This window comes from Ambystoma mexicanum, chromosome 10, assembly GCF_040938575.1.
Source record: "Ambystoma mexicanum isolate Mex_15411 chromosome 10, UKY_AmexF1_1, whole genome shotgun sequence".
Lineage (NCBI taxonomy): Eukaryota > Metazoa > Chordata > Amphibia > Caudata > Ambystomatidae > Ambystoma > Ambystoma mexicanum.
The window spans coordinates 471,401,657-471,415,551 of NC_090932.1; the positions used below are offsets into that span (position 1 = coordinate 471,401,657).

A 13,895-nucleotide genomic window follows, 5' to 3' on the forward strand; every position below is an offset into this window, starting at 1 on the left:
AATCTGCAATGTATGCCTTTACGGTCATTTGTCAGTCCATACATACAGTCCATCTGAAGCCCAGAGCTATATAGTATTGCCCAAGCAGACCGTGCTACAAGGCCACACCAATGGCAGATTGCCACTTTACAAATGAAACATAACAACTGTGCACCATGCTACGAAATGCTGGGCTTTACTGTGACAAATCTATGTTGCTGTTTCTATGACATGCATATTTGTGTTGATATATGTTGTTAGGTCATGTTAGATTATTTGTCTGTGCTGCTCCTGCTACTATTTGCTATGTTATGGTATGGTATGACAGAGTGATATTTTGCACAGTGCATGGATGCTACACATGGCCTCTCCTCACTAACATAAGAGTAACCTTCTCCTGACTACATGTTGAAGGCATTGAGCACACAGCCATGTTTAAAGCTATCCATATACATGTAAGCATGCAAATAGAATCCTGACATAACAGCATGGCACCAGTCCTTTATAAAAAATACTTTGACTTGACAAAGGTTCTGGTAGTAAAGTGAGGGGTTGAGTGCTCGTTATCTTTAGGATGTGATACCCATACAATGGATTCCTGTTGGTGCAACCACACACCTCCATGCTTCCCTGTGGCGCCCATGATTGGGTGCTTCCTGCACTCCTGCTGCTTAGGAGGGACATCATTTCAACAAAATGCCAGGGGTAGCGGAAGTGGCATCACACGACCATTGACCTCCCGCAGGAAGTGATGTCATTTGACCGTGACCCCCCTCCCGCCCAAGTGACATCACTGGAAGTGATGGCACACAACGTTTCGGCACTTGACATCACAGGAAGTGGCACCATATTCTTTCATACACAACTCGAATGACACTTTGCAAAACATTTCTGCCCTTCTAGTTCTGTTCTACTAGTGGCAACTGGTAGTTATAGCTGTCTATTGGATATTTGTTGGACTATTTTATTTACATTTGTATCAGATGTTTCCAACATGGTAAAAGAATGAAAGGTAACAATGTTTCTCAGAATATGGTTGTTATTTAGGTATTTTGCATTAATGTTATATGAATAAAGTGTATGCTTACTTTTTTTGCCAACTAAGAAGCATGTTAATAATAATGATTTTAAAAAACGAAAGCAGCAAACATTATTGAATTGGATCTTTTGAAATCTTGACACAAAACAAGTTATTAATCAAGTATAAAAGGGCCACTTTATCCCGTTCATAGGGTAGAATCTGCATGTGTGGTATCTGAGCAAATCCTGTAAAGAAGCCAAGGTATTCGAGGAGCCCCAGAACCCCAACACACTTTTGTTGTGATCAGTCATGCAAAACAGAGAGTTGATTCTGTAGGCGATATGTTTGGCCTCTGCGAGCGTAGAAGGGAATGGGGGATCCTGAGAGTCTCTGGCCCCACCTTGTGAGCCCAGGCAAGAGTGGCAGTTGTGTCAAGTTCTGTTGATCCTGCCGACAGCCAACAAAAAACTCTCCTGCAAAACTCGGCACAGAGGGAACGGAAGATGGGACCTTGACCCACTGAAGGCAGAAAGAGGCTGTAATGAGTTTGGAGGAAGAGCTGGGGCGCCAATGGCAGAAGAGAGGGGTGATGGTACCTCTGACAGAAGAGAGAGGGGGGCAAGGAAGGAGGCACCGAGATGGTGAGAGAGTGAGAGGCATAAAAGGAGGTGTTATGTCTTTGACGGATGTGCGCATACGCGAGCCTCGTTCTGGCCACGCATGCGCGTTGGAAATAAAGGCGGTCTGTGTGGCAGATGCCGCTGGGACCCTGGAATGTACGGACGCGTGTGTATGAGTCTTATTGCATGCATGCGTGCGGATGCCAGTACAGGGCGGCCCGAGGCACGGAAAGCCCCATCACATTGGCGACGAGGCGGGACACGGGGAGAGAAACGCTCGGCACGTGTAAACGTGTCGTTATGGGTATTTCTTCTTCACGTGTATTACGAATCTCACACGAGTGATGGCGGCCAGTTTGTTTTGGTGTTGAAGGTGGTTGCGGCCTGCGAGGGTGCTTGTGCGCTGCCTAAACACTGAGGTAAACAACCCCTCAATTTTTGGACACCCTGCAATTTTCCTCAAGAGGGAGGATTGCACTTTTACCTGAGCTAACAGGTGGTGGGAGAGGAGCAAAACTCTCACATCATCACGGCAACTCTGCCCAAGAGGTCAGGTACATTGAATCTGAGTGCAGCCAGGTTTGCGGCCTCTAACACGGACTGAGGTGCCTGTGCGACCTGTGAACATGACGGACAGCGATGGAGACGCTCCTGCGGCGGTGAGAGTGGTGAGGAGGCAACATGGATCCTTACAACCAATGCAAGAATTTGACACCTCAGGTCCACCGTCGAAACTGGGTCCGAGATGGCTTCTATGGATCAAGAAACTTGATATGTTTTTTGCTGCCACTGGGGAGACGGATTACGATGCCAAAGTGACCACGCTGCTATACTCAGCGGGCACAGAGGTACTGTGCATTTACGAATCTCTCTCCTTACCCGTAGTGAACTATGATGCTGTCAAAACCGCGCTGAAGGATCATTTCATCCCCTTATCCAACGTTGACTTTGACAAGTTCGTCATGTGCGGGGAGAAGCAGCATGAGGACGAGTCGTTAGATCAGTTTTGTGCACGTTTGAGACAGCTAGCCACCTTTGCAGATGGACGGATGCAGAGCTAATGATCTGCCATCAACTGATTCAAGGTTGCAGCTCAGGCAAGCTGAGGAGGCAGGTCCTGAGGGAGCCAGGCATGTCGCTGGTGCAGATTTTGGACAGTGGAAGGGTGTACGATCTCGCCGAAAGTAGAGGAGCTAAGATGGATGCGGCCACACGCCCAGACAAGCATGAGGACGCTTTTGCTGTCGGGAAACAACCCCAGACAAAACCCAGGTGGAGCCAGAAGAGGCAGGAATCAACAACACCGCAAGGTAGCCCTGCCATTTGCCAGTATTATGGGTATGATTTGCTGCATTCAGAAGACTGCCCAGCTAAAACGAGAGTCTGCGGAAGATGCAACACGCCAGGGCACTATGCCAGGATGTGCAGAGCTGCTGCCCCAGTTGCCATGCAGAGAGGGCCAGCTAGGCCAAGCGGCGGGTTTAGGGGACAACGCAGTGTCGCTGCCATCGAACAGGATGTCCAAAGACCTAACATCGCAGAGGAGGAGGAGGAGGATGAAGAAGTCTTTTTCATCTCAAACTTGGCTACCGGGACCAAGAAACGCAGACAATCGACGTGCGTTGTAGACATTCAAGGAGTCTCTACGCAGGTACTAATAGACACAGGAGCCTCGGTGTGCGTGCTGGCCACTGACCATTATGAGGCCATACCAGGTCCCCCTCCGCTGGACAAATCAAGGGCCAAAATGTTAACATTCGGTGGTGACGATCCCCTACCTATCAAAGGGGTGTTTGAAGCTCCTGTGGCCTGAGGGGACAAGGTGATAAAGGCAAGGTTTTTCATCACCAATGTCAGCCCACGGTCACTGTTGAGTTATGCGGCCTCGGAAGCATTGGACCTGGTTCACTTTGCACTGGCGGTCTACCAAGGGGACGTTGAGTCACTTCTGGAGAGGTTTGAGAGTACCTTTCAGGGGGTTGGCTGACTGAAAGCGGAGCCAGTGCAACTACACATAGATGAGACGATCCGCCCTACGGCGCTGAAGCACTGATGAATCCCGTTCCACCTTAGTTCCCAGATTGAAGACGAGCTCAAGGCACTAATCAGTATGGACATTATTGAAAGGGGGGAGGGGCCGACTCCTTGGGTCTCGCCAATCGTGGTGGCTCCCAAACCTAAACAACCGGGCAAGGTACGCATCTGTGTGGACATGCGGTTGCCAAATGCAGCCATTAAGCGTGAACGTCACCTCACCCCCACCATAGACGACATCATCAGCGAACTGCAGGGGGCCAGGATATTCTCCAAACTGGATCTAAGGGCAGGGTGTCACCAACTAGAACTGCATGCAGACTCGAGGTACATTACCACCTTAACCATGCACGAGGGTCTGTACCAATTCAAACGCCTCAGCTTCGGGATATCCTCTGCCGCAGAGGTCTTTCAAAATGCCATCAGGGGCACTCTGGCAGGTCTAAGGGGAGTAATCAATATGAGTGACGATATTCTGTTTTTCGCCACATCAGATGCCGAGCACATGAAGCGTCTAGAGGCAACCTTGCAGAGACTCAAAGACCTTGGACTCACCTTGCATCGTGAAAAACGCGAGTTCTTCAAAGATTGCATTGGGTTCTTTGGGTTTGTGTTTCACGAGAATGGTATATCTCCGGAGAAAGTCAGAGACATCCTCGAGGCCGCAAGCCCCCAGTCGCGAACAGAAGTCTGCAGCTTTCTGGGGATGGTTAACTATTGCGGCCGATTCATCAAGGGGCTAGCATCACTCTCTGAACCCCTCCTGGCCCTCACGAAAAATGATGCTGCCTGGGTCTGGGGCACAAGAGAACAAGAAGCATTCAATTGCATCAAGAAAGCATTGTCCGATCAGGACACAGTGGCGTACGTTGACCCCTCAGCCGAATCGGAGATCGTTGTGGATGCAAGTCCCATGGGCCTAGGGGCTGTCCTAATGCAAGAAGACGCGAGAGGTGATATGTTACCAATCGCATATGCCAGCAAAGCCCTCACAGCAACTGAAAGAGCTACTCACAGATTGAGAGGGAAGCCCTGGCTTTCCTGTGGGGCTGCAGGCATTTTAGGTTGTATATTCTTGGGAAACCCGTAACTGTCATAACGGATCACAAGCCACTTCTGCCCAACCTTGCCGGCGTGTCTTCTAAACCACCTCCCAGAATTGAGCGGTGGATGCTCGCCCTCATTGAATATGGGGTCAAGTTAGTGTACCGGTCAGGAACAAACAATCCTGTGGACTATTTGTCCCGCCACCCTAACGAGAAAAGGGAACATGGCCAGGGAGAGGTGGTAGACTGCCAAGATTTTATCCACAAAATTGTGGAATGTGCCATGCCGGTGGCGTTGGACAGAAGTGTAGTGGCACAAGAGTCGGCGGATGCTGAGGTGTTCAAAATCATCCAAACTGCAATTCGGGGCGGGGAATGGAGAGACATCCTGCAAAACAATACAAGGAGGGAAAACAGAGCCCTGAGGGACCTCCAGGCGTTATGGAAAATTACTCTCCATCTCGGAGGATGGTTTGCTGTTAAGAGGGCGGCAAATTGTAGTGCCTCGGTCGCTGAGGCCTCGAGTCCTGGAGCTGGCACACACCGGACATCAGGGCGTGGCAAAGACAAAGGTGAGGCTGCAACCAAAAGTATGGTTCCCTGATCTGGAGGGCCTCGTTGAGTTACATGTGAAAGAATGTTTGTCGTGCCAAGCAGCAAGCCCCCTAGAAAGGGCACCGCCGATTAACTCAATGGAACGGAGTGAGAAGGGGTGGGGTACAGTCCATGCAGATTTTGGATCCACCGGAAGGGGTATGTACTTTTTAGTGGTAGTGGACCAGTGGTCGAGGTACCCAGAGGTAGAACTCGTAGACAACAGCCTGCGACCACACTATCCTGGCCTTAGAAAAGATGTTCGCCATGCATGGCCTCCCTGAAACCCTCTGCTCGGACAATGGGCCGCCCTACACTGGGAACCAATTTGCTAAATATCCAAGAGAAAAGGGAATACAGCACCGGAAAGTGTCGCCACTCTGGCCCCGGGCAAACGGAGAGGCCGAAAGGCTCATGAGGACGCTCAACAAGGTGTTCCGCATAGCGGCGAACAGTGGAGGGGAGCTAAAGAGGACTCTTTTCGAGTTTCTCAGAGAGTACCGATCAACACCCAACCAGTCCACCGGAGTGGCTCCAGCAGAGGCTCTGTTTGGGCGCTGCCTGAGAGGGCTCCTCCCCGAAGTGGAAGGGTGTGAGCCGGGAGTCATAGACAATGACAGAGTGAGGAAAGATCGAGAAGCACACAACTCTAAGGAGACCGAAAGGAGTAGAATGCAAGACACGGAGATAGTGGTGGGAGACTTGGTGCTGGTACGCAACCGCAGGCCCGAAGGAAAGCTGTCATTGTCCTACGAACCACAACCGTGGGCCGTCACCCATGTTAAGGGGTCCATGATTACCGCGACAAATGCAAAAGGAACTATCACCCGCAACCAATCCTTTTTCAAGAAGGTCGACAAAAATGTCGACCCAGCAGCGCCTGCACGACCAGAGGATGATGAGGAAATCCCTGAAGATGACCCACCCATGGTTCAGACACCGGCAGTCGGGACCCCACCACCCATCCCGCACATGGAACGGCGGTACCCTGCGCGACAAGGCCGCGCTTTACCTGTGCGACTCAAGGACTACGTCCTGGACTCTGGAGACTGAACAGGTGACTGTTCTAGGCTAATGATCCACCGTTAAAAAATAAATAAATAAATAAAAAAGTTAATGTTATTTTCTGAGTATGGTCCAGTTGTAAGTTATTGCACTATTTTGTTTAAAGAAAAAAAGGGAATTTATGTCTTTGACGGATGTGCGCATGCGCGAGTGTTAGGGAGAATTCTCTGTTTAGGCTGAATTTCCTAACCTATTGAGTCCCCCAGCAGCTTTGCTGGATTTTCTGGGTTTATTTTTTCTCTCCTGCCAAGAGTGAGACTCTTTTACCCTCACTCTTGGACATGTTTGAAGTGTGTTTCTTTGGTTTGCCTTGTGCTGAATGGGCTATGGGGTCTTGTACTCCATAGGGCCTCATGTGTTTTTGTGAAATGGGTTACACAGCGCCCTCAGTGCCGTAACCCAGGGGTGTCCTAGGGACCCCCCAACATAGACTCCATACCCTGGGACTGACTACTGTCTCCCAGGGTCTGTAAAGTCACCATTGACTTTACTAGTCTCAAATCCTGAACAGAACCAGTACAAACCATCATATTGTGGACGTACTGGCCGGGGCAATTCCATTGCCCCGGGGGCTGTTAGTCGAGGGGGCACGTCTCCGTCCCCCCTCATCGAGTTTTGGCTGGTGGCAGTGGAAACTACTTTTTATATTCGACCGCGAATATTTTCCTATGGGATCTCCCATTGTTTTAGGCTAATACCTTTATTTATTTATTTACGGTAGCCTTGAACATACCGCCGGGTTATTTCTTTATTATTATAACTCCGGTTGGTATTTTTTGCCAAAACTTGATTCTAAAATGGCGTTGGTGTTCACCTCTGTAACTCTGACCCAAAGTGGAGCCCTTTGTTCCACTTTTGGCGGGCTTCTCCACAGAAGCCCTCCAAAGTGGCGCCACTCTGTCTGGGGTACTTAGGAGGGGTGGAGGGGGATTTAGGCACCCTGGACTGAGTTACCTTGGTAACTCAAGTCGCACTCCGTCCTGATTGGCCCAAGTGGTGAGCCGGCCGGCTCACCACTTAGCATGTTTGAGTGACAGCTAGGCTGGGTGAATGGGGGTGTGCTGCATAAAAGCAGGGCTTTGGGGACTGGAACTTCAGAAGTCGCCACAGGACCTAAGAAGCTGAAGAGGGAGAAGCCAAGCCGACCTGCCAAGACGACACCACCGGTGAAGCCCTGCAGAACCGTCTCACCACTTTTTCCGACGACAGAGGAGATCTCCCGCCGGAGAGTCTTCTTCCCTTAACTGGTGGGGACAACCAGTTGCTGCCTTCTTTTCGCCGTCCCGAAGCATCTCGTGGCTGCCTTGCCTGTGCCAAGCACCCCGGCAACCGGGATACCACTTTTTACCTCAACCGCGAAAGAGGGGGAAAAATCCTTTGTGACCGGAGAACTCCACGGCTGGCCTCATCCCTGGTAGTGCAACGACCTACAGCCTCCCTCCCCGTCGAGATCACCTCTTCCTCGGGACGACGCCGCGACTTGCACCCACTACCAGGAACGACTACCACCGCTGGAGGAATCTTTCCACGTTTAAAGGTACTGTGATCCGCCCGGCCTCCCTTGCCACCGATTGTACGGGGTAGATTTAGCCCTCGGCTCTCGAACCTGGGTAGGCCTGGGTCACCCTAACTAAACTTTTCAGAACCGTAGTAAAACCTTTTTATCTCACCTGCAAAGACTGAGGACATTGTGTGATCTTGGGCACATTTTTCGCCTGGCTCACTCTAAAGCGGGCCCCGAACTAATTCTCCGGGTTCCACCATTGACTGCCTTTGCTAACCTTATGTGAAAAGTGTTTTACCTTACTGCTCCCTTTATTTCTGCCTTTTCCCTCCCTTTTGGTAATACTTGTTGGAGTGCCATCTAACGTTAAGCGCTCACCTCTGTTTGGAAATAAGTGGTGTTAACTTAGAATTGTCCAACAAATGATTAGGGATGTACATATGAATAATAGTAACTGTGTTTGACTTTCTTATCTTTTCTAGGGTGCCAGTGTAATTTATGAGTGTACCTTTAATAAATAAGTCTATACTTTTACACCTAGCTCTGGTTAGTGTTTGCTTGTGCTACTGTGCCTCTGTACCTATTCTGTATCCTCTGTATACTGCCTAACTCTTCTTGAGGGAAGTCTGGCTGCTCAGCCACAGCTACCGCAGTGAATCTGTGCGATGCAGACTGCTACCAAGTGGGTTTACTGCCAACACCTGTAGTCTTAAATCTCTTGCAGTGGTCCCAGAGGGAACTGCACAGGTTTCTGCCTAACAGCGAGCCTCGTTCTGGCCAACGTTCTGCGTTGGAAATAAAGGCGGTCCATGTGGCAGATGCCGCCGGGACCCTGGAACGTACGGACGCGTGTGTATGAGTCTTATTGCATGCATGCGTGCAGATGCCAGTACAGGGCGGCTCGAGGCACGGGAAGCCCCATCATAGGAGGGACAGGGATGGTGAGAGAGTGAGAGGCATAGAAGGAGGGACAGGGATGGTGAGAGAGAGAGGAGTGATAGAGGGAGGCGATTGGGAGACTGCTAGCGAGAGAAACAGAGTGGGGTGCATGAGTGAGCGAGAGCAAGGCAGTACGGACAGAGATGGTGGGAGACAGAAAAGAGTGAAAAGGGGAGGGCAGGAGAGAGGAGGGAGGGACGAGAGAGGTTTGTGTGCCACCAGAGGGGGGGTGGAATTTCAGGCCGCATAAGTGGGAGAGATAATTATGATGCGACTGAAGGAAGTGTCACCATAAGTGGGTGCTGGAAGGCTGCATGCTGGGCCACTAACAGAAAGAAGGAAGAGTCACGAAGACATTAGTAGTAGACAGGAAGTATGTCATTGTGTGAGAAGAGGTGGTATTGTAGCGTCACAAAAGAAGATGGCACAATGGTACCATGATGTCACTAGGGAACAAGAGGAATTGTGCTGTCACTGCAGATGTCTGTACACTAGGACTTTGATTATGGCTGAAGACAATTAAAATTAACAGAGCCAGCGTGACATTAATACTACCATTCACTATTTGCTGGACTAGTATACGACATGTGCGATCACAGGGTCCTGACCCCCATATACTCAGATGCTCAAGTAGTGGCCAAGACTTCCTGCCTACAGTGCACGCTAACTGCTAGAAAGTGCCTGCAGGAGTTTCTCTCTATGCCCACATGTGCAGGTCTTGAAAGAAGCCAAACTCTACACAGGAGTCTCACCGGCAGGTGTGTTTCACTCAGTCATTTCGAAACAATCTCCCAGCACCCCCGCTACACACAAACACACACATTTCCATAACACCCATCAGAGTTTGCTGAATTGAGTGCTGTTGTATTTGGGCAATAACGAACATTGGAGCTTCCGTAGCACCTGGGACCGCAGAGGTGGCGGCTGTTATCCCTAGCAAGTCCCAAATGGCGTCCCTGGCTGCTTAGTGCAAAACTGGTATGGATTGTGTGTGTGTGTTTTTATCCCTTGCAACAAATGGATATATTGTTCCGTTTCAGTGCCCCTTCCTTGATACAATCAGCTGGCGTGTTTCCCTATCTGCTTAAACTCTCTTCTCGTGTTATTAATGTGGGCGTTCACTCTTTTCAGTCTCCGAGTTTCAGCAGTGGAACAAACTTCATCTGCTTCTGAATGAAAGTCAAGTCAACGCTCCATAAATCACCTGAAAGTCTAATGCTCTCCTACACAGAGAGCACCCTTTTATGGGCCATCTGAGTCGGCATTCCATGGCGAGCTACTTCCCACGTTATAGCTGGACTAAGTGTACATGGATTACACATGACAGAATTGCATTTGGGATCTGATGGCACAGCCTGGGCCTATGGCACGATACCCTGTATAAGATTGAAACTGTACCTTGCATATTATGGTTCCACCTGGCATGTGATGCTGTAATATAACCAAAAAAGGGATGGGTGGAAGGTTTTAAATTAATATGAACCACTGGCACTGCACCGGGCAAACTTCCACACCACCGTTTTTTTGACGTCTGCGGGACTGGGCTGGGACTTGCATTCCACCTAAAACCACTCACCATCATCTACATGGTACGCTAAAGTCTGAATTATGCCAACGCCATCAACCGAAAACTCCCAGACCACCTCATGAGACCGCGTAATTGGGAAGATTTTCTGCAAGACCACCCCTGTGACTGGATCGGAGGAAGCACACATCGGCACTCTGTGTACATTACACTGGCTACTAATCAGATCCAGGACCAATTGCAAGGCATTAAGTATATCCAAGACGCCATCTGGGGCAAGATGCTGATTTTCACCCAGAGGTAAATCCACTGCTTTGAACTTGGGAGACCACTCCAATGTGCCAAGGCTGCCTTTCTCCTGGCATCCCTGTACAGTAGAAATGTCAAGGAGGCTCCTCCGTTGGCAGTATGTTGACTATCCTATGGATCTCACCGCCCTTTGGAATCCAATCTCTACAATACCACTGTGTATTTAGGTGAGCAATCAAAACCTGGCATTGAAATGACAGAGATTAGAAGGGCATACAACCTGGAGAAGAAACAGAAGCATGGCACTCTGAAAGGGCAATACCAGAACTCACCAATCAACCAAATGGACACCTGGGCAGAAGGTAGAAAAGCAGCTCCAAAAAACCTAAGAACAAGACCTGCCCAACTGACACTTGTCCCAGGGCTGGAATGCAATATGATGTGAGGCGCAATATGGACTCAAACACTGAGCAAAACCGGTGATTGAGGCTGCGTCCACTGCCGTGGCTGCATTTATGTAAGATGTGCAATTATGTTCGGTAGTGAAGGTCCGACTCAAAGTTTCGCCATATTCAAGCTCTCTACCTGCCTCCCTCTCACCAGACAACAAGCATCACACAAATCAAGCACTTGCTAAACTCCCCAGACGTACCTGCCGCCCTAGCAAACCCTTAGGACGGAACCAAACACCCGGGCAGGCACTGCTGAACATCAACACCCAGTAAAACATGAACACATACAGCAAAGCGAGAACACGCACAACTGCACGAAGGCCACGTTAAAGCACATCCTGGCTCGGACATATGATTCAATGATAACTGCTGTACTTTTCCCTCTCCGGACACCCATCACCCCACCTTTTTACTTGCATGAGCCAAAGTGCCAAGAGTCCATGCACTTGGCAAAAGTGGCACTTTAGGAAGATCCAGTCACAGGAAAAAATAGCACTCCTCGTCCTAATCGTATAACACCCACCCCAGACATTCCAATCCCAACAACACCAAACCTCATCCTGTAACGCTGGTATCAGCAACCTTTGGCACTCCAGATGTTTTGGACTACAACTCCCAGCAGGCATGGCCATCATATTCAATGGTGAGGGATCTTGGGATTTGGGGTCCAAAACAACTGAAGAGGCACATTGTGCCGACCCCTGCTCTAACTCGACACCCCTAAATAATGTGATTTGTGGTCCAAAACAACTGAAGAGGCACATTGTGCCGACCCCGGCTCTAACTCGACACCCCTAAATAATGTGCCTTGTGTATGCACAGGCCAGGTGGATACTTTTAAATAGAAACACTGTGTTTTCCCAGCTGCAGCTAAGTATTTAGTGGCAGAGCTGCACAAGGCATCATTGCCACTGTTTTTCATCCCGCTGCGGCAGAAGAAAGGGTTAAATGATGTTAGTGGGTTCATATTAACTGCACGCTTACCATCTGACCAACGTGTTCATAGCAATGTCCTTTAGCGTTGCACAAGTAAATACGTGGCCCCTTTGAGAAAAGCTGCGCAAAAAACATTTGCTCATCCGAGTGCTCGAGCCAAACCAATAGCTTGCATATCGAGTGACATCGTTAAAAAAAAACAAAAAAAAAAAAAAAACGCATCCACGTTTACCGCTGCCTGCCGCTCTTGCCGCCTTTCAGAAACGTTGCCACCTTTCAGCCGACGCCGTTGCTTTGGTTCCCACATTCATGGCAGAAAACAGCGGCAGCAGGCTCGCTTCCAGCGCACATTTCCCATGGACTTGACGTAACGTATCATGGCGGAAAGTGGGCAGGATTTCCATTCCTTTCAGGGAAAATCTCAACATCAGCAGTTCGAGAAATGCAATAACGGCGCCCGCCGTGCACATTGCAAAAGCGCTTCCAAACGGCAAGTACCGACGCCCGACTCTTTCTCTGTCTCATAAGCATGCGTACATGATATTACCCACGGGTAAAAGGCAGACGTGAGGGAACAAAGCAACATAAGCTTACCATAGCAGCAGCTCTTCTCAAAGGTGTGCGGTCCTATCTGCATGTCGAGACGGCCACAGGGCGTCGGGCCGACGGTGAAGCATGCCACAACAAATGCAGTTGAGTGTATCAGCGCCGGAGTAACTAGGCGTTTACAGGTAACAAGACACCCGGATCCGCCTACCAAGCTGAAACCCCAGCAACCGAATCTCACAGCCATGTCATTTATTCATGGGCTACTGCTAACGGCATTGCAACAGCTGCAAAGGCAAGCCGAGCGGTTCACTTCCCGTCGGTCCTTTTCTCAAATATCATTGGTGTTTGAATATTAGTATAAACCGCTTTCAAAGTCTTACATTCAGACTCCTGAATTTTTCGTGCACATTGCCGGCTGTGGCTCTCCAGATGTTTTGGACTACGACTCCCCATGATCCGTCATCAGACTTTGCTGGCTAGGCTGATGGGAGTTGTAGTCCAACACAACTGCATAGCCGAGGCGGCAGACCATTCTCGCCGTTTTGTGTATTTTGCACAATTAAGACAGACATTATTTTTGTTTAAAACTATGTCCCAAAAGGGCGATTTACTTCCGATGTGTTTCAACACGAGCGGTGCATTAAGAAATTACACTTATGGCTGGTGATTAAATAGGGCAACACAAAAAAGCAGAGGTACTGGCGACCCCTGGTAGGCATTTGGCATGGGCGTACATAGCAGCGACGCCCACCGCAGCCCGAGTGGCCTAGAGCAAGTCTCGCTAGTGGGATGGGGATCTAAGGGGCTTCTGGCTGGGGAGGGGCTTAGGATAGTGTTTGACAGGACATGGTATAAGCAGCTATCTCAAATGGGGGGCCGATAGCCTCCTGGGACACGTCTCAAAGAAGGTCTAGAGATGTAATAGGAGGGGGAAAGAGACTGAGGGTCAGAGCACCTCTCAGCCTGAGCCCATTATCCCAAAAGCCTACTTGGCAAAGGGGTTGGGTCCTCCGGCTGGGGAAAATGGGCGTGGGGGTTTGCTCACTGGCGAGCTGCTGTACAGCTGACAAGAGGAAGGCTTTTCATAGCCTTTGCAGCAGGAAGGCTTTGAAGAAAGAGATCGGAGTTTGTGGCACTCGTGAATGGATCAACACACTGTGTGACTCCGCCCACTTTTGCTGCCGTTTTCAAAAAGGCATCCCGGCGCGCAACAGCGTGCGCGCACCAAGCGAAGCACCATTGAAGCAACGCTTTGCCCCTCACTACCTTCTATTGAAATTGGACTTTGACTATTTACCCTGTTAATTCTGTGATCAACACACTGTGTGACCGCCCACTTTTGCCGACATTTTCAAAAAGGCATCCCGGCGCGCACCAAGCGA

At 49.8% G+C, this 13,895-nt stretch overlaps 1 protein-coding gene across 3 annotated transcripts in view; it reads right to left on the reverse strand.

Moving 5' to 3' along the window:
* The window catches only part of DZIP1L (DAZ interacting zinc finger protein 1 like), a 366,901-nt gene extending 353,974 nt beyond the window's left edge, over nt 1–12,927 (reverse strand). Inside the window, exon 1 of one of the 3 annotated variants that reach the window (XM_069618039.1) lies at nt 12,559–12,927. In XM_069618039.1, coding sequence (XP_069474140.1) covers nt 12,559–12,561 — 3 coding nt within the window. In that variant the 5' untranslated portion in view covers nt 12,562–12,927. Of the gene's footprint in view, nt 1–12,012; nt 12,169–12,196; nt 12,381–12,558 lie in introns of those variants that run through there. The other 2 variants (XM_069618038.1, XM_069618037.1) reach the window with 2 other exon arrangements.
* Nucleotides 12,928–13,895: the final 968 nt, after the last annotated feature.